General features: G+C 49.1%; 1 protein-coding gene across 3 annotated transcripts in view; it reads right to left on the reverse strand.

Annotated features, from left to right (window-relative positions):
* Positions 1–22,686, reverse strand: part of Kirrel3 (kirre like nephrin family adhesion molecule 3) — a 559,151-nt gene that overhangs the window by 75,197 nt on the left and 461,268 nt on the right. For all 3 annotated transcript variants that reach the window (XM_037207646.1, XM_037207647.1, XM_028879069.2), the window contains exon 4: positions 17,285–17,434. In XM_037207646.1, the coding sequence (XP_037063541.1) occupies positions 17,285–17,434 (150 nt within the window). The remainder of the gene's footprint in view (positions 1–17,284; positions 17,435–22,686) is intronic.

The following is a 22,686-nucleotide window of genomic DNA, read 5'->3' on the forward strand; positions in this document are numbered from 1 at the left end:
GGTGACATGTATGCATCTTGTAGGAGAGATGAGGCACGGTGAGGGGCGGGAGGGGACTGGAAGGTCACATTCTGTTAAAGGGAGCAGACATTGCATGATGGCTGCCAAGCAGGCAAACTTGGCAGCCTCTGCCAAGGCTTTGCAAGAGATACCAGAGATCCGAATTTTCATACAAAAGCTTCGGAATTTTTAATGTTGGCAATAATTGTAAAAAACCCCAGTGGCACTCCAGGAGCTAACCAGCCCCGTCCTTGAGCCTGCTCTCGGGCCTGCTAGTTGCCAGCTGCGGCTCATGAAGCTGGGGTGGTCAGCCAATTCAAACAGTCCCCACTCACTCTGAAAGCGAGGCTAGGGATGGGTGACTCAGCTGCAAACCCCTGCTGCCCAGTACGGGATATGCATGGTACCCGACCTGCGTGTCTACGGAGAGACGGAGTCCTAGAATGTTCAATTTGAGCCTGGGGCTGTCTTGATGACCCCTTTCTTGCCCCCTGGCAGGCTGAGATGTGTGCAGTCAGAAGGAGTCATTGCCTCTAGGTGGGCACACCTTGGAGGGAAAGTAATTCAATTAAGCCCTGGTTCCCAGTGAGTGTTAAAACCTTCTCCCCCGGAGAACCGTTTTCTGTTATGGATTTTTAAGACCAGCGACTGGAGAATCAGTCTTCCTTTTTTCCTTTTTGGTGTGGTGTCTCTAGTCACTAGGTAAGTGGGAAATAAAGGATTTGTGAGAAAATAGAACACAGTCAAAAGGTAAATTGTGGGCTTAAAGGCTCCTAAGAGACGGCACAGGGTTGGAAATGTTCCTGGCCTGTCACTGTTGTCTGCTCTGAGCGCAGCTTCCTGACGCTCCCTTTCGCACCTCAGAAAGGTAATCTTGCAAACTGATTTCCTTCCATTGCGTTTCATTGGCGTACAAGCCAAACAGGCCGTTGCATTACGGTAACAACGTCAACATTTCACTCACCTTTGCCTTAATTATTTTTCTGTCTTGCCAATGGAAGCTGTTTAATAAGATTTATAGGCAGTGAGGAGGCGGTGGGGTGAGCGTGTGTGCAGCTTAGATAATCGTCCCAGCTGATCCCTCCCCCTCCCCACCGAATCGGTGTCACCAGTATAAACACACGAACTAAAAGCTTTGCAGCACTTAAGTAATAATAATGTCAACATTTCACCTGCTTCCCCTTTAATTATTTTTCTCCCTTGTTCTTGCCACCTGAATCTGTTTAGATAAGATTGCCACATAGATAATAACCAAGGGCTCTCATTCTCATAGGCAGATAAGCGGCTGCTTTGCTAAGCCATTGAGCGCAAAGGGAGCTGGGCTGGTGACGGGCCTGCTCTTAGATCTTCTGGGAGAGGGTGGGGTTCGGTGCCAGTGACTCCTGGAGGGACGAGAGGCAATGGAAAAGGATGACAGCAGCTGTACAGGTGACAGGAACACTGAGGTGGGATCCTGGCAGGTGGGCGCTAGAAGCTGGAAGAGGAGGCAGGTTAGGGGCATGTGCTGTCTCTGCACCCAAGTGGTCTAGGCCAGTGCTTTCTACCTTTCTAATGCTGTGACCCCAGTTCTTCATGTTGTGGTGAGCCCTCCCCCAACAATAAAATTATTTTTATTGCTACTGCATAACTAATTTGCTACTGTTACTAATCATAATGTAAATAGTTTTGGAGAGAGAGGTTTGCCAAAGGGGTTTTGATCCACAGGTTGAGAACCGCTGGTTAGGTAGAGGGGTTCTGATTGTGCATCCCATGAGGCATTTTCCCACTACCGTGCACACAGCTCTTGAGCACATCTGGCTTTATATCTACTTAGCCAGGGGGAAGTGGGGCCAGTAACTCAACCTTTCCAAGTCACACTTTCCCCAAAATGCAGAGCTGGGCTGCTGTGGGCTGAATGTCTATGGATCCCTTGAACTCCAACTCATATGATATAATTCTTCCATTCAAGTGCTAATGAGGCCCAACCCTGCTTAGTTTCTGAGATCAGATGAGATCTGGCTTATTCAGGGTGGTATGACCATAGAGAGATGCTGAAATTCCAACCCTCAGTGAAATAATGTTTACAAATAAGGCATTTGGCAAGAAATTTGAATTAGATGATGTCATAAGAGTAGGACTCTCCCAATGGCATTAGTGTCCCTAATAAAGAAGAGGGAATCCCTGTCTGTGGGCATGCCCCCAGGAAGGACAAATGGGGACCCAAAGCAAGTGCTCAGTTAACCTGACCTTTGTTGTAGAGTATTATTTTAAGATGCATTACTTTTGTTTGCGTGGCATTTGTTTAACTCTGTGAAGCTGTGTTACTGTGCCTGTCTAAAACACCTGATGGTCTAATTAAGAACTGAACGGCCAACAGAAAGGCAGGAGAAAGGATAGGTGGGGCTGGCAGTCAGAGAGGATAAATAGAAGGAGAAAACTGGGAGGAGAAGGGAAGGTGCGAGAGAAGGATGGGGACCCCAGGGCCAGCCACCCAGCTACACCGCACGCCATGGAGTAAGAATAAGATTTACAGAAGTAAGAGAACAGGAAAAGCCCAGAGGCAAAAGGTAGATGGGATAATTTAAGATAAGGAAAGCTGGCTAGAAACAAGCCAAGCTAAGGCTGAGCATTCATAATTAAGAATAAGCCTCTGTGTGATTTATTTGGGAGCTGGGTGGCAGGCCCCCCCAAAAGAGCAAAACCAACAAAAGAACCCTGCTGGGGCTCTGCTCTTAGTATGAAGACCAACTTCAGGACTGTGCAGAAAAAAATAATTAAGCCACTCACAGCCTGGTGTTTGTTACAGCAGCCTGGACTGGCCAACACATTGGTCTAGATTCTAGACCAATCGTAGACTCTGAAACAACCATTCTTAGATTTTAGAGGGGTGAAAATGTGGAGCCTGTCCCCGAAATGTTCACAAGCATTCGGAATTTTGCACCCCATTTTATGGAGCTTAAAGGCCAATGGCAGAAACTTGGGCAACAAGTTGAGTTCCTTTCCGTGAATATCAGCTCTCTACCTCCACTGCTGTCTTGATCTCTGTGATGGTCTCCTTCCCTTGTCCCCTACAGTCTGGCCCCAACCCAGTAGGGGGGAGTCTTTTAAAGTGTGTCAGACTCTGCTGCTCCTCTGTTAAGAACCCTTCTTCGACTCTGCTTTTTCTCAAGGGGGGATCTGACTCCAAGATCCACGGCTAACTTTCTGTGGATCCACAGTTCCACGGAGTTGGCCAGATCAAATAGAGAAATTGAATTATTAATGAAAGCCTTCCCATAAAGACAGTCCTGGATTTAGATCACTTTACTGATGAATTCTAGCAACTAGAATATTCCACAGAACATTCCAGGAAATAGAAAAGGGAATCCTTGCAACTCATTCTACAAGACCAGTAAGTATCTGAATCCTAAAGACAGGCGAGGGTATTACAAGAAAAGGGAACTCGAGGATGTTGTCTATCATGAGTGTAGACAAAAACCACGTAACAAAGCATCAGCAAACTGACTGCAGCAACATAAACAACACACACAGTGACCCCATAGGATGCTTGAGTTCTGAGAATTTAAGGGTGTTGAGTAGTTGAAATCCAATTAATAGGACATATTAATAGAATAAGGAATGAACTCCATATGATCATGTTAAGAAAGCAGAAAAGCATGTCACAAGATCTGACACTATTTTAGATAAAGACTCTCCACAGAGTAGTCAGTTAGTGCAAAGTTATAATTTGACAGGACAGATAAGTTCTGGTGTCATGTTACACAGCACAGTGACCATGGTTAGCAATGCCATCATGTGCATTTTAATGCTGGGTGCTAGACCAGGGGATACCAAGGAGTCTCACCACCAAGACACTCTGAATATTTGAGGTGGTGGATAGGCTAGTTATCTTGGTTTGATCGCTGCATAACAGACGCATGTTTTGAAGTGTCACATTGTACCCCACGAACACGAACCATTTTGTATGTCAGTTAAAAATTAAGTAAGAAACCATCTCAACAAAGTAGGACCATATGGGTACTTCAAACTGATTCACAGCGTTGATGGAAACCGTTCAGCTGGCATTGTACAGTGTGGTGAGATGCTTTCCTCTAATCTTGGAAACCGAGCTAGAGTGTGTTCTCACTACTTGTGTTCAGCTTTGGACTGGAAGTTGTGCCTCGTACAAAAGGTACAGTAAGGACAAAAGGCTGCAGAACGGGAAAGAATTAAACAGTCTTTATGTGCAGACAAAATGATTCTGTATGCAGAAATAGGATAGAATTCAGAAAAAAAACCAATTAGACCAGAAACAAAAAAATAGTTAGCAAGGTTATGGGATCCAAGATCCATTTACAGATGGTCCCAGGCTTACAGTACGATGATTCAACTGATGATTTTTTTTTTCACTTTATGAAGGTGTGAAAGCAACATGCATCCAGGGCAAACTGCATTTTGAGTTGTTGTCTTTTCCTGAGTGTGGTCCCACACCCTCATGAGGCTGGGCAGTGAGCCACAGTTCCCAAGCAGCCTCGTGGTAAGGAAGGTAAGCCTCTGCTGCTCTACAATGCACCATGTGGCTAAGTGAGGATGCTTGGCAGCTCAGGCACGTTAAATGCACTTCTAGCAGATGAAGGAGTTTATTGACATGTGACTCCATCTATACAAAGCCAACTGTGTTTCTATATACTAGCAATGAGCAATTTGAAGATGAGATTAAGAAGATAATTCAGCAACACCAAAAAGAATAGACGAGTTGGGAGTATGTTTGACAAAAGACTGTCTTGGATATCAAAATACATGGGTGTTCATGCCCATTATATGAAATGACATGATAATCATATATATCCTATGTACATCCTCCCGTGTTCTGTATATCCTCTGTAGACCAGTCATGATGCTGGACACAATGTAAACACCATGTGGACACCCATTACATTGTATTATTTAGGGAATAAGAACAAGGGGGGGAAAAAAAACCCTGTATACAGATGCAATAATTTCAGATACCTTTGTGGATAGAGAACTCTGAGAGGCAGAGGCTGGCTGTATTTCTTTCCCTTGCTGGCCTCAATTGACCCATCTGTAAAATGGGTTATCTCCAGTATCCTAGTGACTGTGTGGGAGAAAGAGCTCAGAGGGTGTGAAAAGTGGTCCTCTGGGTTGGAGCAGAGCCTGCTCTTCTGGGGGAAGGTATGTGACCCTCACCCTTCCTTCTCATCTCTACCACTGAAGCTGTTACCTGGATGATCTCTCAGCCTTTCCTGACATAATTGCATAGGGAAAGTCCTTCTTTTATATGAACGTTTACAAACATCATGATCGCCTTGTGAAAATGCAAGTGTTTTGGAAGTCAGTCTTCTCAGGTTGCAGGGTTCAGCTGTTTATTATTGTGAGAGGCGGGCAGCTGTGTGCAGCTTCCCTAGCCTGTGAACCGATCTCCCAGAAAAACCTGCTCTGCATATTCAGGACAGCATCCAAGTTTGAGCGATGGGACAGAGAAAGGAAGGCAGCCAGGAGCAAGCGCAATGGGATGGAAGTGGATGTGGCAGGCCACCTCGCTTCCGAGGTGTTCCGAGGGACGCAGACTGCCAGGAAGGGCTTTCTGGAACCTCTAGTTGACCATCCAGGACAAAACTCTGACTCCTTGGGCCCCAAGATGCCGTAGGGTTCTGACAGGCTTCTACAGTTCCCAGAGGTCAGAGGGAGACCAGCCCACCATCCATGATTGTATGTGGGAGACAGGCAGCTGTGACTCTGAGCAGAACTGCAAAGGGCCAGTTCAGATTCTGGCTCTTTGACTTTCTTATGTGAGCTCAGGCATGGTGATGGGCCTCTCTGGTGACATGGGCCTGCCTGATAGAGTTGGCAAGAGGATAAGTAAATGCTCACATGTGGACTAATGGGCACTGGCAGGCACACAGAGGAACTAACTGGAGTTGTCTTCTTCTTTTTTTTTCTCCACTCAGAACCAGCTGATACGCTGCCATTTCTGTGAACAGATGATGTGCCCAATGGCACAGATTCAGGGGCAGCTTCCTTAGGTCTGGGACCATTAGGTCTGGGGATGGAGGTTTTGAAGCTAGGTCCCATCCCTGTCCTTATCAGTAATCTGGTCTGATGACCAGAACTTGTGGGTGAATGCCAGTGTCTTAAGCATGGGTATCTCAGTTCTGATGAAGCTGCTTCCCCTGCTCTGACATGTTGTCATGTCTGTACCATCCTGGCATACACCTTTTCTTCCTTGAGTCTCACCTTGCCCTTCACCTAGGTGAAAAGCCCTCCCCGTTCCTTATTAAACCACATACATGATGATGTTCGAGCTTGGATTCACGTGGACTTCTCTAGGGAGGAGGGTATGTTTCACTACCGTTGCCTGGACCTCTCTGGATGCTGAGCTGTTTTTGCAACTGGTGTGCATGGCGTGGGGTTGATATTAGGAAGGTCATATTAGGCCCTGCCTCCCCTTTTATCAGTCCTTATGCTGATATTCCCATGTGACATCCCCATGGCACACCAAGATTTTGTCAACAGGGTTTCAGGCTACCCAGGGTTTGATCGTCAGCCAATGACTTCTACTGTCTGTGACTCCCCCTTGTGACAAGGCTACCACCCTAGAGGTAGCTCTGTGTCTCTACATTGTCACTGACTTTTGATCTGGGCTAATATTCCGCCTGCAGTGGGAGTTCTCTCTGTGGAACCATGGCACGCTGTGTTGAGGGGACACTGGCTAGAAGGGAACATCTTGACAATGATTCCAGGTCTTCTTTGTATTGTCCCCTCCCTCAGGACACCCCCTTAATTCCCGGAGCTCTGTCCCACAATAAAATCATCACAACTGCGGATACATTTATTTTGTCCCTCCAGAACCAGGCACGTGGGAAACTCAGTGTCTGCTTGAGTACTCCAAGAGACAGAGGGCTTACCACTTCACTGAGCTCAGGCTCTCAGTTTTAATTGCTAAGATAAAACACACCCTACCCGGCCTGGTTCCGTACTTGAGCTCCATGAAATGAATCTATTTTCCTTCTTCAAATATTTGAGAGGGAGCCGCCTCTCCTCCTACAGAGTCTTCTCTGTAGCAACATAAACTTCCCTACTTATTATTTTCCATTTTTCCACGTGTGTTTGCCTGTGTGCGGGCACACATGTGTATAGGTATACAGACATGTGAGGGTGTGTACATATGGAGGCCTGAGGTTGACGTTGGGAATTATTCTAGATCTCTCTGTTCTTTATCCGTATTCAATGAGGCGGGGTCTCTCAATCAAACCCAGAGCTCACTGATATGGCTAGTTTTACTAGCTAACTTGTGGGGAATCGCCCAGTCTCTGCTTTCCAAGGCTGGAATTATAGGTGAAACAACACTCTCGCCCAGCGTTTACATGGATCCTGGGGATCAGCCTTTGGTCCCCACACCTGCACAGCCAGCATTTAACCATGGAGCCATCCTCCCAGCCCCTCTCCTCTTCTTTTAATTGTGCACACAGCATAGGCCTTATGCCTTTACATGCCTGGGCCGAGGATTGGGTCTGCGTCTGTCAGGATATACTGGCCCCACAGTGCCCTCTGCAGATGTTCTTATGTGTCTACTCTTAAAGTGATGACAATTCTTCTGGTGCCCCCTAGGTCACTGTACCATAGGGAGAGTAAATAGCTGAAGGCTGGATATGGAGGGTCACATGAGGGTCAGCTGGGCCTGCTAACGATTCACAATATTGGTTGTGTGCGCGTGCGCACACACACACACACACACACACACACACACACACACACACACACGAGCAGAATAGAGAATTCCTGGTTGCATCTTCCATCTCTAGAGCCTGTGAGGATGGTGTGAAGAAGATAGCTTCAGGGACTACACTGATTCCTGGGAAGCTTGGAAAGGCGTAGATACCCACATGCCTATGGCTGGACCAATTGAAGTAACACAGTGGCAGAGCTGTGGCCATCCCCGCTCCAGAAGCAGCAAGACATGTTTTAGTTAAAAAATTTTACATGTGACTGTTTTGCCTTCATGAATGTATGTGAACTGCGTGTGAGCTTGGTGTCTGTAGCAACCAGAAGAGGGCGCCACATCCCCTGGAACTGGAGCTACACAGGGTTGTAAACTGCCATGGAGGTTTTGTAAACTGCCATGGAGGTCCTCTGCAAGAACAATTATTCTTAACCACTGAGCTTTCTCTCCACTCCCAGCATGGCATCTTTCTTCCTTGCATAAAATTAGTCACTAGAGACTGCAGAGTTGGCTCAGCTGGTAAAGTGTCCTGTGTAGGCTTGAGGACCTGAGATCAAATCTCCAGGAACTACATAAACAGCTGGGCGTGAACATCTGTAGCCCCAGCTCCGGGATGAGAGGAATGGAAGAAGAAACAGGTGGGTCCCTGGAAGCTCATGGTTAGCCAGGCTAATTAAGTTGGTGAGTACATACAAATTCATATGCACACCTGCTTCCCTCCCTCTCAAAAAAAAAAAAAAAAAAAAATCTATCACTCTCTGGACCTGGCTCCTGGCCGCAGGGCATTGCACCCTCTGCCTCTGGGGTTTTCTGGCCTGGTGTGGAGTGGTGAACCCCCATCCCTTAGGCACGGGGCACTGCCCACTTCCCCAGGTTCCCTTTCACCTTGTCTGTGACCTCTATGAGTCTGCTGGTAGAGTGGGGTGTGTGGACTTGTGACTTTGCCTCTAAACCTTTCCCGAAGCTCCACCCTCCCGCAGCCAGGGGAAGGCTTCTGTTCGGCAGCGCTTTCCTTTCTCATTTCATGCTGTAATGGGGATTCATTGCCGGTTTTAAATCCATAATTTGCCATGAAAGCCTCATCTCGGGCCTGGGCTGAGGTCAGAGCAGAGCAGTGGTGAGCTATTTTTAGCCCTTAGAGGGCTCCCTGTCCGACTCAGTCTTTTTAGACTTACCCTGGGCTGGCTCGGACAGAGTTCCAGGACTGACATCAGGGATGCCAGGACAGGAAAGGGGCAATTCACTCATGGGTGGACTGGCATCCCTCCCCCACTCCTGTCTGCGTTTCATTCGTCACTTGGGGAGGGCTCATGCTGGTGGAATGACTCTCTAACTGCCCCCTTTCTTCTCTGGGGCTGGCGAGGGGTACCAGCTGATACCTTGGTCAACTCACAAGAGGCTGTCCATTTCCTCAGTCACTGATTCCTTTGATCCACATCCTCATGCTCTTCCAGGCAGACACAGATGACTTAGTCACACTCTTATGGCCCGTGTGTAGGTGCACCTGTGTACCCATGTGCACACCAATGCATAAGTTCAGAGACCAAGGTGTCTATGTGTGTGGTTACAGGTGCGTACACAGACCCTTTCAAATGGCGGGCAGCTATCTGGACTTCCCGGACAAGGAGTCTAGCAGGGTACCAGGGCAGAGGTAGTTCTCTTGTTTTTGCATAATGAAGCTTGCCTGGATACTAGAAGCAACCTAGGCCACGGGAACTAGCCCCATAAAAGATAGGGTAGGCCGGGGTTTTCTGCAGGCAGTTGACCCCTGAAGGTTGAGGGAAAGGGGCCTGTGTTGCACAGGGAAGCCATGGAGCTGCCGGTCTCACACTGACTACAGACACCAGAGGATTTGGTCCTGATTTTTGCAGATCTCTGAAGTGTGACACTTGCTGAGTAGGAGAGCGTGCTCATCATCACTCAGGGTCACGCTTGGCTAAAACAGCGGAAGGACATATTATCCTTGCTCTCAGAAGAGGGACTCAGGGAACAATGCCCTTTGTGTGGACCCCAAACAGAATGGTTATGGGAAAATCACAGGTAAACTGTGGGGCGGATTTCCACTTCACCTTTCCAGTTCTTGGTTTTACCAGGGAGAAAGTGGACAGAGCTGTTGCCAAACACCACAATCCTGTAACTCACGCTGGGCAGTGGCAGGGCTGGGGGCAGCAATGTGCGATTTTTGAGTCCCAGGCTAGACCCCATCTCCTACATGGGACCTGGAGAGTTGCCACTGCTCTGGGTATGGTGGCATCACTCTTTAGGACTACATGGGGGATGACCTGGTGGCCTCAGTTCCCTGGAGATGGGGTGGGGGTACTGGGAGTGGGTGGGTGGGAAGTACTAAGACTCGTGGGGTCTCAGAGCAGGTGGCTGAGTGCCTTGTGTTTTCAGCAGATCCTAAGTCGGCTCCTAAGAACCTCCCTGCCTTCCTGTGTCCTGGTTTTGAAAGCTCAAGAAGCTGAGGGGAGGTCCATGTGGGATGCTACCTCCAGCTTTAAATAGTGAGTCCCTAGATGGGCAGCGTCAGGCTTCCAGGCCACTTGGGAAGCACAGGCTTGGCATTGACTTCCCAACTCTTGAAGAGGAGCCTGCCTGCCTCTGCTGTCTGCCCTGTGTGTGGGCAGGGAATGGAAGCCTCAGGTTTGCCTCAACCCCTGATGCTCCCTAGGCCTCTTTTCCTGCTTTGTTTCTCACTTCTCTCCATGACAGATGGCCTAGCGAGGGAGGGGCCCAATGTCCATAGAAATGAAGGATGTCACAGAGTGAAGGAGTCTCTAGAGCGACCCAACTCGGCAGATCAGCTACGTTGAACCCAGGAGCACCCTCATCTCCCTTGGCCCCCATGAACTGTGGTGCAGATACTCAGGGTGGCATGGAACTCAACTGGAGATCTCTGAGATCACTGCCCCCCTCCCCAACAAAAGCCCAAGACTTCAAATTTAGAAGAGAGACACTTTCAGTCAGTTTGGCAACTCCATAGATTTTGTTGTGTTCACTTTGTTGCCTGAGGGGTAGGTAAGATGACTTAGGCTAGGAAGGAGGGTGTGTGTAGTGGCTAAAGAGATGGAAGGAGGTGACATTGAGTGTGGTAGGACCATCCAGAAGGGCACAGTAGAGAGGGAAGGACCCAGTGTCCTGTGGCATGGACGGGAGATGGGTGGAGCCTGGCTGAGCCTGGCTGAGCCTGGCTCCCATATGGAACTTTGGAAGATAAGGATGTTTTTCTCACTCTCCTCTCTCATCTCTGACTTGTTTGCTGCCCCTATTTGGGGGTGATTGAGGGTAATGAATGTGGCAGGAAACAGACACACAGTCCAAATGAGATACAGCTCCTAAGACCAGGCCACAGTCCAGGCTAAACAGGCTTAATAAGAAGATAAGGAATCAATTCTGCTTGTCTTCCCTGCATGTGCCTGGGAGGGGCCTCGGGGAATCCAGCTTCCTGCTTGCTGTTTATGTGAACAAGGTTCCCGAGACCGGAAGCTGGTGCTTTGGGAAGGACGGCTGCTGGCTGGTGATTCTGGGCCCTGAACAGTAATATCAGTGATAGAACCAGCTAATATAATGACAGCCATATGCTTTTAGGTCTTGCTGTGTATCGGGCACTATTTTGAGACATGCTTGCATATGCTGTTTCATTGAATCATTCTTGTCACCATGAAGGCACTGTGGCGATGTCTCCCACTTTATATGCAGGCACAGGAAGTTGAGTAATGTAATCAGGTTACTCCACTGGTAAAGGAGTACAGCCAAGTTCTAAGTGCAGGCAATCTGGCTTCCAGAGTTTGCGCTCTAAACCAACAGAGGCTATGTAGTGCCTCTCTAAGTAATATCCAACCTACCACACAACACAATGCCACCCCATGCCATGCCACACCAGACTACATAACAGAGCACTAGGTACCACCACATCACGTTATACAACTACGTGACACCATACCATACTATATCCCACATAGCACAATACCATCTGACACCACATCATACAAAACCATACACCATCATACTACACACTACCACACCATGTAATGCTACACCATACAACACCACCACACACCACCACACCACAAAACACATCACACAACATAATACTCTATCATGTTACAACATCACACCATACAACATTATACCACAAAACACTGTATCACACGGTACTATACAACACAATACTGTGTCACAGACTATCACACCATACAACACATAATACCACACCACATAATATTGCTCAACACCACACCGCACAACATCATATAACACATATAACACCACACCACATACTATTACTCAACACTACACCACACAACACCATATCACACACACCATACAACACCAATCACATGGCACACTACCATACCATATAACACCCTGCCACACTATACCATATAACCCTCATGTGTGCTTGGCACTGCTGTCTGCTTTTACTGTCCTCCCTCTAGTTGTTTCCAAGCCCTGTTGCTTTAATTGCCATGATGGACATTCATTGAGCACCCAGTGTGTACTCCCAGGCCAGGTATGAAGATCTAGCAAGATGCTCATGACAGGCTCCATGGCAGAAGCAGACAGAAAACAGCCACTCTCAACACAACATGTTGTCTTGGAGCCTACAGACGGCAGAAGGAACAATAGTCAGACTGCGTGACCTTCAGGAAAGTCTTCCTGGAGGAGGTGATGCCTGTAGCATATCTTGTTGGTGGGCAGAAGTTAGCCAAGGGAAGTGGCAAGAAGGGTTATAGGCAGGGCTGGAGGCAGGCTCAGAGGCACCGTGAGGGGAGCAGGTGGTCGGGGCTAATGGGTGGTGTGATTATGCTGGAGAGAAGGAAGATGGCATACTTCAGGGACCTTGTGGGCCATGGCAGGGATTCTGGGTTCTGTTCTACGGAAATAAATTCTCCTCTACATCTCCAAAATGCTTCAGCTACCTCTGCATCCTCGCCATTTTATGTCAAGTTGCTCCGGGTGGATTGGTCCCAACAGATACCTAGACTCAGAATCATCTGGAAGCCTGCACTCTTTTTTTTTTTTTTTTTTTTTTTTTTTTTGAGCTGAGGATCGAACCCAGGGCCTTGCGCTTGCTAGGTAAGCACTCTACCACTGAGTTAAATCCCCAACCCGAAGCCCACACTCTTTTTTTTTTTTTTTTTGGTTTTCCGAGACAGGGTTTCTCTTGTGTAGCTTTGCGCCTTTCCTGGAACTCACTTGGTAGCCCAGGCTGGCCTCGAACTCACAGAGATCTGCCTGCCTCTGCCTCCCAAGTGTTGGGATTAAAGGCGTGCGCCACCACCGCCCGGTGCCCACACTCTTAAGCACCGTATTAGCTCTACATCCATGACTGAAGTGCTCATGTTAGACACAACTCCTCTCTGTACCCATCTATAGTTTGGGAGTTGAGAACTGTGCTGGCTCATCTTCATCGCAAGCAACTTGACCGCTTTAGACCCAGCTAGGAGTCACACCTCTGGGAATGTGTGTGAGAATATTTCCAGACAGGATCAACCGAGGAGGAAAGACTCAGCCTGAATGGGGTGGCACCATCCATGGGATAGCGGACCAGACAATAAAAGGAATAAAAGGAAAAAGAGAGCTGAGCATCAGCGTTCATCCATCTCTCTGCTTCTGACCCACAGTGGGGTATGAGGAAAGTTGGCAGGTGACATTTATGCCTTGGACTGAACTGGTCTCAGCTTCTGTTCCTTATCCCCTTGAGCCCTAACACAAATCCTCCCCAAGTTAAGTGAGTCTGTCTGTGACTTTGTCACAGCAGCGAGAGCAGTGACTAACAGAGTTGCTGCCCATTCAGTGGGAGAACTAACTAAGGAGTGTATATCTGTGTGCCCTCTCTGTGTTGGGGGCTTGGCATCATTGTAAAAGATGCCCTCTTTATCTGAACTGACTTAGCTTTCATCCTAAATAATTCATGTTCAGTTAGGACATCTGATTAATAACGGGATCCTCAAAGACTGCAGAGTCAATATTAGACTGGGCTGGGAGGAAGAGGACATGGGAAGAGCAGCCGGCATAAAGCCCTTTTAGTAACTGGTCTGGCATCCAACCCTTCCTCCCCCTTCTGACTCTCCTTCCCCAGCTCCACTGCTCCTTTTCCATGACTTTTATTACCATGGGACATGCTAAGGACACAGTTTACTTGTTCAATCTGGTTGTCATTTGCCAGCTGTCATGATACCCTGCTAAATGCAAGCTTCACCAGGCCAGGGATGGCTTTATCTTCCACTTACTGAAGAATCTTGAACATCTGGAAATGAAAGGCATTCAGGAAACATGTCTTGATCAAATTTGTGGGCCCCTCTCAGTCTTTACTACTTGGGTCTTCTGGCATTTGGAAAGATCAAGAGCAATGATGCTCTACAGACCCTGAGCTCTTGACGTGTGTGTGTGTGTGTGTGTGTGTGTGTGTGTGTGTGTGTGTGTGTGTGTGTTGAGGGGGGGGGTTGTAATGTCCATCTAAGCTGAGCTGCTGCAGAGATGGCTACAAGTGTATGAACACTGGGTACGTAGGGAAGCCTGGCCCAAGGCCTGGTGAGACTTTGTGAGGTGCTGTGCCCAGCTTCAAGGTGGGCTGCTGACTGAGCTATCACCATCAGTTACCTGCTCAGCCTCAGGCATCACGTGGAGCTTGGCTCCAGTGGGGAATGGCCCATTTTCCTAAAATAGTTGATGTGGCGTATTGGACTCCTGGCTGGAAATAAGGCCTTTTGGGAGCCAAACAATTCTTAGACATCATTTCTTCAGTCACCACCAAGAAACTGGGACCCAGAGAGGTGGAGAAATGTTGTCAGGGTCGCGCAGCTGACTTTAAGTCTGAGGCCCTTTCCTCAATAGCAAGACTTCCTGAGTTGATTTGTATCTGGAAAGATCTCTGTTTTGACGTGAGTTGAGTCAAACATAGCCCTTGGCAGCTGGCTGGATTGTTGAGGGAACTCAAGCTGACCACAATCAGGATTACAGCGTCCTTGTCTGGGGGGCTTGGCTTCATAGGCTCAATTCATTCCTCACCTTCCCCCTCATCCTCTGGCTCCTGCCTCCTCTGCCTCCCAGGGTAGCGCAAGCTCTGCTCAGAGTTGCTTCTTGTCTGATTGCTTCTGAGTGCTGGAAACACAACACTAATTAATGTGTCTGTGACTCTAGGCTTGGCTGCCGGGCCTGTCCCCATACCCTCCCCGGAGCCAGGCAGGCTTGGAGAGCTGGCCCCCCGGCTTCTTTGAGCACACTGCTGGCAGATGCATATTTTAACAGTGCACATCTGCTGGCTATATAATCTCTCGTATTTGCCCTCCTCACTTGGCGCTTTGATGGAAGACCTCCCGGGGCTCCCCTGTGTTCCAGCCAGAGTGTTTGCTTTGCGATTTTGCCGGAATACCATCTGATTCTGCCCTCACATCTTCTGCAGGTTCTAATCAAGCTCTTACTTTATTTAATTAAAAATCTATCTCAGGCAAATACAGAGTAAATTAGGAAGCTCTCCTATTCCTGGAACACAGGGAAGGCTGCCCTCCTTGGGGAACTGCCCTAGACACTTCCGTGGGCTGAGATGTCACAGCATAGCAGGTGGAGGGCCTTGGTTGGTTGGGAAGGAAATCGGCCTTAATAACCTTAAGAGTCCTTAACAGCCACTCTACCTGACTCATCCCTGGACCAGGAGCCCTTTCCAGTGACCATTTGGCTTCCAGTTAGGGGTAGTAGGAAGGGATATACACCTGTGGAAACTTAGCCAGGTGGAGTCCTGCTGGACTAGAGGCAATCTACAAGACTGGGAGAGGCCATCAGACTCCCTGGGGTGGGGAAGAGGGAATTCTTCACCCGCAGAAAACAGCCTAGGCCAGGAATGTGGAGCCTTGAGGCATCAAGGAGGCCTGTGGGCAGAGCCCGCCAGCCTCTTCTTGTCCAAATCCAGTTTACTTAGGAGAATGGCTGATGTAGGAGATGCCAGCTCAAGCTTCCTTTCCTGACGGGGCCTCTATAACCAGTCAGTCTTCCATCTGACCTCTAGGCTTGAATAAACACCTCACCCACACAAACCCAGGCACAATGCCAGGCCAAGGCCTTGACAGATGCAGAGAGAAGAGTGGATGTCTTTTAGAGGTGACCCCCAAACAAATTTGGGTCTGTTCTGTTCAGATTGAATCCTGAGGCCCTGTTCTGAGAAGCCTGGCTTTTAACCAGGTGGACAGATGACATTCTGTTGGCATTTGGGAGCAGAAGACTGGGCAAAGAGCGTTGGTCTGGAGCTGGAAACATGGAATTGATTTTAAATGTTAATCAAGCTGTGGGACCTCTGTCCATGCCTTTGCCTCTCTGAGTCTCTCCACGAGGTTATCAGTAAAGCACTTGGAATAATCTGGAATTTCAATACAGCATACTTGGCTGATTAACTGAGATAGTAGGGAGCAAGGAGGCTCAAGTGGCTGGGCTCGGATGGTGAGTCTTCTCCATCCGAGGGGGTGTCCTGTTTTAGTTCTGCACGGCGGCGTCAGAGCATTCTCTAGCCGCCTCCCGGCGGGGTGCGAGGGAGCAGGGGAGGGTGTTCTTGAGGACAGGGGCTCGGAAGGCGAACATCCCACAGCATCACTTGGCAGATGTGTTCTGCCGGTTTGCAGTCAACGCCCACATCAGGAAACATACCTGGTCCAAGTCTTCCCCATCTCCCCCTCTCAACCCTACAATGAATTGCAGACCCTTTCTCAACTAAGCCCCGTCTCAAGGGGGAAAGGGAAGTGGCTACTGCTCCCCATAGTGTCCTTGTCTGTCCTCTAAAGCACCCCTGCCTGGCCCCATCCCCCAGCCCACCATTTTCACAGAACGCAGCTTTCCCACGCCTGCCCTGCCAGGCAGGGCAGGCTCCCAGGTTGGAGGTGGGTGAGGTTCCGAAGCTCCTCCTCCCAGCCTCCGCCTAGGCCGAGCTGCTAAATGGTCCTCCGCGGCCTGTCTGCTGTTGCCCTTGGAATCATGCGCCCCTTGTGTTTAGCTGTGTAGATCTGAAGATAACCCGGCACGCTCTTCAATATTTCATCTCAGAGCATGAGCAGGGTCCCAGCTGCCGACTCTGTCATCAGAGGCCCACAGCAGCCGCCAGGAGCCTGCCGAGGCCAGGCCGGGGCTTCCCTCGCTTGCCTGCCCGGGATTCATCCACATGTGCCTGGCAGAGATGAAGCCTTATGGGGCCAGGGAGGTGGAAGAAAGAGCACAGGCAGGGGGATGCTGGTCTAGGCCTTTTGTCTCTCTGAGCCTCAGTTTCTCACCTGGGATAACGATCCCTGATCCAGTCTGGGGGGGCTTTGAGAGCTTCTCTGCTACTGTGAGTGATGATCACTTGTGTGCAAACTGTTTCCTCACAGTTTCCATCTCTGCAAAACCTGACCAGAGGAAGCAGGTGACAGGGCCGAACTCTTTATCAAAACTGGGAAGCTGAAGGAGCCACTGAGTGGACGTGGGAAGGGCAGAGGGGACGATATCCAGCGGAGAGCCTTCCTCCACTAGCTTTGTTGGAAGCACCCTCCAGCAGCCGAGCCCTTGGTGTTTCCCAAAGTCCTTATGTAACCCCTGCATGTTTGTGTGCAAGTGACTTACCCAGGACTGTGAGGCGTGCAGGGCGGGACCGGATGGCAGCCTGGATGGCCTGGCATTCGTACACGGCATCATCCTGCAGTTCAGCCCTCAGGATCTTCAGGTGATGCTCTCCTGACAGGTGGTTTCCCACCACCAGGTACTGGGGGTAGCCTGGGGGGAAAGCAGGAAGGTATGAGAGATCAACATAGTCCCGTTGCCAACTTCCAGGGGCCTATTTGGAGATGTTGTGACCCTCTTAGGTAGACTGGCTCCCAAAACGCTCTTGAAAAAGGAAATGTCCGTCTAGTGAACTGTGGCTCGGGTCTTCCTGTCTGACTTCTTCCCTTCTGACAAAGAGAGATCTTTCTGGAAGATGGGCTAGGGGATCTAATACCTGTCCTGGACAGAGCAGACCTCAGGTAGCCTTCTGGTGACTGAACACAGGAAACTATTTACATGACAAGACTTCCTCTGAGTGGCTTCCTCACTGCTTCCTTCCCTAGTTTACAGGGCCACGCACCCCCCAAACCCCCAAGCTCTCGTTTATTTTTTTTAATTCCTTTTTTTTTTTTCTCTTTTTAGTTGTTTTTGTTTCTTTATATGTGTGTGAACACAGATATGCCACCCACGCAGAGGTCAGAGGACAACTTGTGGGAGTCAGTTCTCTCTTTCTATCATGTCGGTCCCAAGGATTGAACTCAGGGCAGCAGGCATAGCGGCAGGCCCCTTTACCGGATGAGCTATCTCATGGGCTCTCCTGTTCCTAGGGCTCGATGTGCTATCAGAGCCCCAGCCTTCAGGCTCTTTTTGAGCCTCTTACTCTATGGGTGGCTCTCATGTTTCCCCCTGCTCATCTGTGTATTGCTAATTTATTTCACGGGCTAAAATGACCGGGCTTTCAGAGGAAAAGGGGAGAAGTAACACCTCCCTTCCTAGCTCAGGGGGAGCTGGGGTGCTGGGGTGGGCACAGGGGACAAAGAGTCACAGCAGTGGGAGCCCTCTGGCACTGGCTCAGGTCTTTGATCTCAGTGTAAAGGAGCACAAAAGTAATAGTTTCCCAGGATGTTGGTGTGTGTGTGTGTGTGTGTGTGTGTGTGTGTGTGTGTGTGTGTGTGTGTCTGGTGTTGATTCTAAGCTCTAAGGAAAATAGAGACAAAAGTATAGGGCATGCTGGGCAGGCAGACTGGCTATGGGGTGTTGCTCAGGGAAATGCTATCTGTATTCAGTGGAGTTTGCTAAGGGGATGCTAAGAGTAGGGAGGGGAGAGGAGGATAGAGAGGGAGGGAGAGGAGAGAGAGAGAGAGAGGGAGGGAGAGGAGAGGAGAGAGAGAGAGAGAGAGAGAGAGAGAGAGAGAGAGAGAGAGAGAGAGAGAGAGACTCTGAGATTCACAAAGAGTGGACCAAGCAAGAGAGAAATGAAAAAGGAAGAAGGGATTTACTTGGAAAGGATCAAGGAAACACAGGAAATGGGATTGCCGCCTCAACCTTCAGACGCCGGGCACTGTGCACTTTGAACCATAGTGGCCCCTTTCTGGGCATTCCTACCTCCCGCCGCCAAGCCCCAGGGCCTGATTAAGCACTTAGGAGGCACTCAGGACACTTAGGAATTCGGGGCCTCAGTACACACACACTGGTGATGAATAATAGATAACTAAAAGTTTGAAGATGATGAATCATTCAGTAGTTGCTGCGGCCGGCTGGCTGAATGCAAACGTCGGCTCAGCCACAGCCGTAGATGGGTCCTTGCTCTCTCTGGGGTCTCGGGCTTGAAGCCTCTTAGTGTGTCCTGTCAGGATGCTATCCTTCTACCCCTTCCCCCGAGTTCTGCTTTCCTCACATCCTTTGCACCATGGGATTCTACAGGTCGACTCTGCCCTGGCTCCCATCTCTCCCTGGAGACCACTCTGGCTAAGCTAAGGGTGGTTGAGAGGTGGGGCAGGACTCCCTGGGGGTGACTGCACCAGGACCCATCAGTGCCTACTCCTGGTCAGTGGGGTGGGTAGCTGTGGTCTCCCAGAACACCACTCAACAAGTTCTGTGGGCTCTTGTACAATGGAGACCATACTGTCCTCATCATGACACCGAAGGACCTTGACCTCCACAGCTGATTAGGGCCGACCAGAAATGCTGCCAAGGATCAGCTGCACCCGAGGAGGACACTGTCTACCTCTCACTCACTTTCCTGCCTTCTGGTGGGCAAAGGCAGTAGGCCCAGGCAGGTGAAGCTGGCTGGGTTTCCAACGGCTGCTGGTCTCTATGCTGCTGGCCACCCTGCCCTCCAGCACCGCCTCCCACTGGCCCCTGCTGTTCTGCAATTAGGTCTGTCCCCCACAGGCATCTTGGATGGAGCTGGTGTTTTTCTGTTGTCTTGCAAAGCCATCAGCAGCAGGACTGCACTCTCCCGAGCTGTGGAAAACATCAGTGATGGGTTTGTTTGTATTTGCCTAATTAGGCAGCGAGCTGCGATGCTATCTCAAGGATTGGCAGCATCTTTGGAAAACACACACAGGAGCAGAGTGACTGAGGAATTTCTAGTTCCTTCCATGGCATCAGAGACTCTGAGTGTAGGTTCAAACCCCAGCTTATGTCCTCCTCACTCTGTTCTCCTGGTGCTTCAGCTTTGTAAGTTGGGGATGACGCTGGCCCCTCATGGGTGAAGATTATAACACGATAATCTATGTAGGGTGTCTATTGCATACTGAGTATTCGACATAGGGTGTCATTCTGTAGCTAAGGCTGGCTTTGAACTTAGGTCAGTTCTACACTAACCTCTCCAAGGACTGAAATTAAAGGCATCAGCTGCCAACGTCCACCCCTATCCTCTATACCTGCTAACTTCAGTACAAATGGCAGGGCTAAGGAGACTGCTTGGCTCAGTGAGTAAAGTGCTTACTATACAAGAATGAGGGTCTGAGTTCAGGTCCTTAGTACCCTAAAAAGCTGGGCATGACAGTATTGGGGTAAGGGGCAGAGACCAGTAGATCTCAGGGGCTTACAGTCTGGGCCATTCAGTCTAGCCAACGGGTGAACTCCAGGTTCAGTGAGAGAACCTGTCTCAAAATTAGGTAGAGACTGACTGAAGAAGACACCCACCTTTGACCTTTGGCTTCTTCTATAAACACACACCACACATGTGGTGCTTTGAATGAAAAATGGCCCTCATAGGCTCATAGCGAGTGGCACTATTAGGTGAGGCCTTGTTGGAGTAAGTGTGGTTTTGTTGGAGGAAGTGTATTCACTAGGGGTGGGCTTTGAGGTTCAAATGCTCAAGCCAGGCCCAGTGTCACTCTCTCTCCCTGCTGACTGAAGATCCCGATGTAGAACTAACTCTAAGTCACCTCTCCAGCACCGTGACTGTCTGTGTGCCACTCTGCCCCCTGCCACGATGACAATGGACTAAACCTCTGAACTGTAAGCCAGTCCCAATGAAATACTTTCTTTTATAAGAGTTGCCGTGGTCATGGTATCTCTTCACAGCAATAGAAACCACAAGACAGTGTTATGGGCACACTTACCTGCACACACATGCATATATATGTCACACACACACACACACACACACACACACACACAATGGAAAAAGTACCAATGTCAGGGAGTTAGAGTGGAGGTGTCCATCTTGGAAGGGAGCAGAGTTTCATGGATTGAGATTAGTTATAATTGGATCATTTTTTTTCTTATTCTCTTTTTTGTTTGTTTGTTTTTTTCAAGATAGAGTTTCTCTGTGTAGTTTTGGTGCCTGTCCTGGATCTCACTCTGTAGACCAGGCTGGCTTCGAACTCACAGAGATCCACCTGTCTCTGCCTCCTGAATGCTGGGGTTAAAGGCGTGAGCCACCACCGCCCAGATTTCTTACTCTGTTTATCTTTCAAATAAAAGGGGTGTGTGGAATCTTTTTCTCCCTTTGGATAATCATAGATTCATGAGATATCTGAGAAGTACTGGTCTTCTTAGGAGAACACCTGAGAATGTGTTGACAAACATTTTCCTTCTGGTGTCTCAGTCTTGGTGACCAGAAAGACATTACAGTGTCAAAGAGAGACTCATGTCCAGTGCATTGAGGAGGGTGACATGGTTGAAATGAAAGACAGCAGAGCTACAGTAGCAGGAAGTCCTGGGACACTGGCCCTCTGTGTCCCTGCCTTAAGCACTCAGCAGATCCTTGTTGAAGTCAGGTGTATTCTATTCTGTTCCTTCTGACCAGGCAAACAAGCAATGTTTATGGAGCCTGTGAGAACCTATCATTATTGTCAGGATGGCATTTCGGGAATGGATGATTAAATACAGGGCAGGTATTTCTCAGGAGCCTGAGCTTATAGACTCTGCAGGAGAGAGTCCAGGGCCTGCCTTCCTCAGTGACTGGATCAGGCTGGAGTGGAAGCCAGGCCAGGCCATTAGATCAACTTGTCTTCAGCACCCAGCAGGCCCGGATCCTGGATCCCAGAGAACTAGAAACGGAGTTTCAGATCAGAGATGCAGCTACCTATGCCTTGATGACCACTCTGTGATCTGTCCCTAGTGACCTGGGACCTCCACTTGGCCGCTGTCCCTGACCAAAGGCTGAAGATAATCATTGATCAGAAAGTCCAGACAGTCCCCTTCATCAGTCATGGTGTCGGTCCAGGCTCAGAGCTGTCCAGAGCATAAGCAATTCTCATTTGGGAAGGTTATAGCATCCCCCATCTCTCCAGGGTACCAGAGCTGAGCATCTCTGAAGTTGGCTGGTTCCCATAACACTTAAACTTTATGGCAGCACAGTATATTTTGGAGATATTCTTGGGTATTTTTATCTATGCTCAGCTGGGCTGCAGCATTAGGCCCTATGACTGCTATTGACCATTGCTATAATGTTTCAATATACAGTTTTGGCAAGACATAACTCACATTTTAAAATATTAATTTCCCAGCCCCAGTGTTTCTGAGCGCACTTCGATTTTTATTTTCCTGCAGCTGTACAGCATGAACGAGGTGAAGCTACTTACCAGTTGAATGTATATTTCTCATCCATCCCCCATTCCCAGCCATTCCCAGATGGCTGGAGAGTGACACCCAGATCTGTCCTTCTGAATTTCATCATGCATATCAGCCCAGCAGTCAAGCCCTTTGCTACCCATCCCAGGGCAGAGTAATGACAGAACAGGCAAGTGACATGAGGATGGCTGCATTCTTTATGCCCTGGGGAAAGCATAGGTTGGCGAGGTGTTTGGATGAGCTTCCGAGGTAGCCATGCAAAACAGTTACCAAATGACATGGCCTGGCACCAACAACCGAGTTGATGTGCCAGTCAGTAGCAGCTGTAGTAGGCCGCCACGGTGCAGCTTGCCTGAGTGGCTGAACAAGGCTGGCAGTTAGTGTAAACCCTTCCTGTCTTTTCTTCCCATCATGAGAGGAATCCTAGGGGAAGCAGGTTTTCTTGTGAGTTT

Source organism: Peromyscus leucopus, chromosome 7 (genome assembly GCF_004664715.2).
Source record: "Peromyscus leucopus breed LL Stock chromosome 7, UCI_PerLeu_2.1, whole genome shotgun sequence".
NCBI classification, from domain to species: domain Eukaryota; kingdom Metazoa; phylum Chordata; class Mammalia; order Rodentia; family Cricetidae; genus Peromyscus; species Peromyscus leucopus.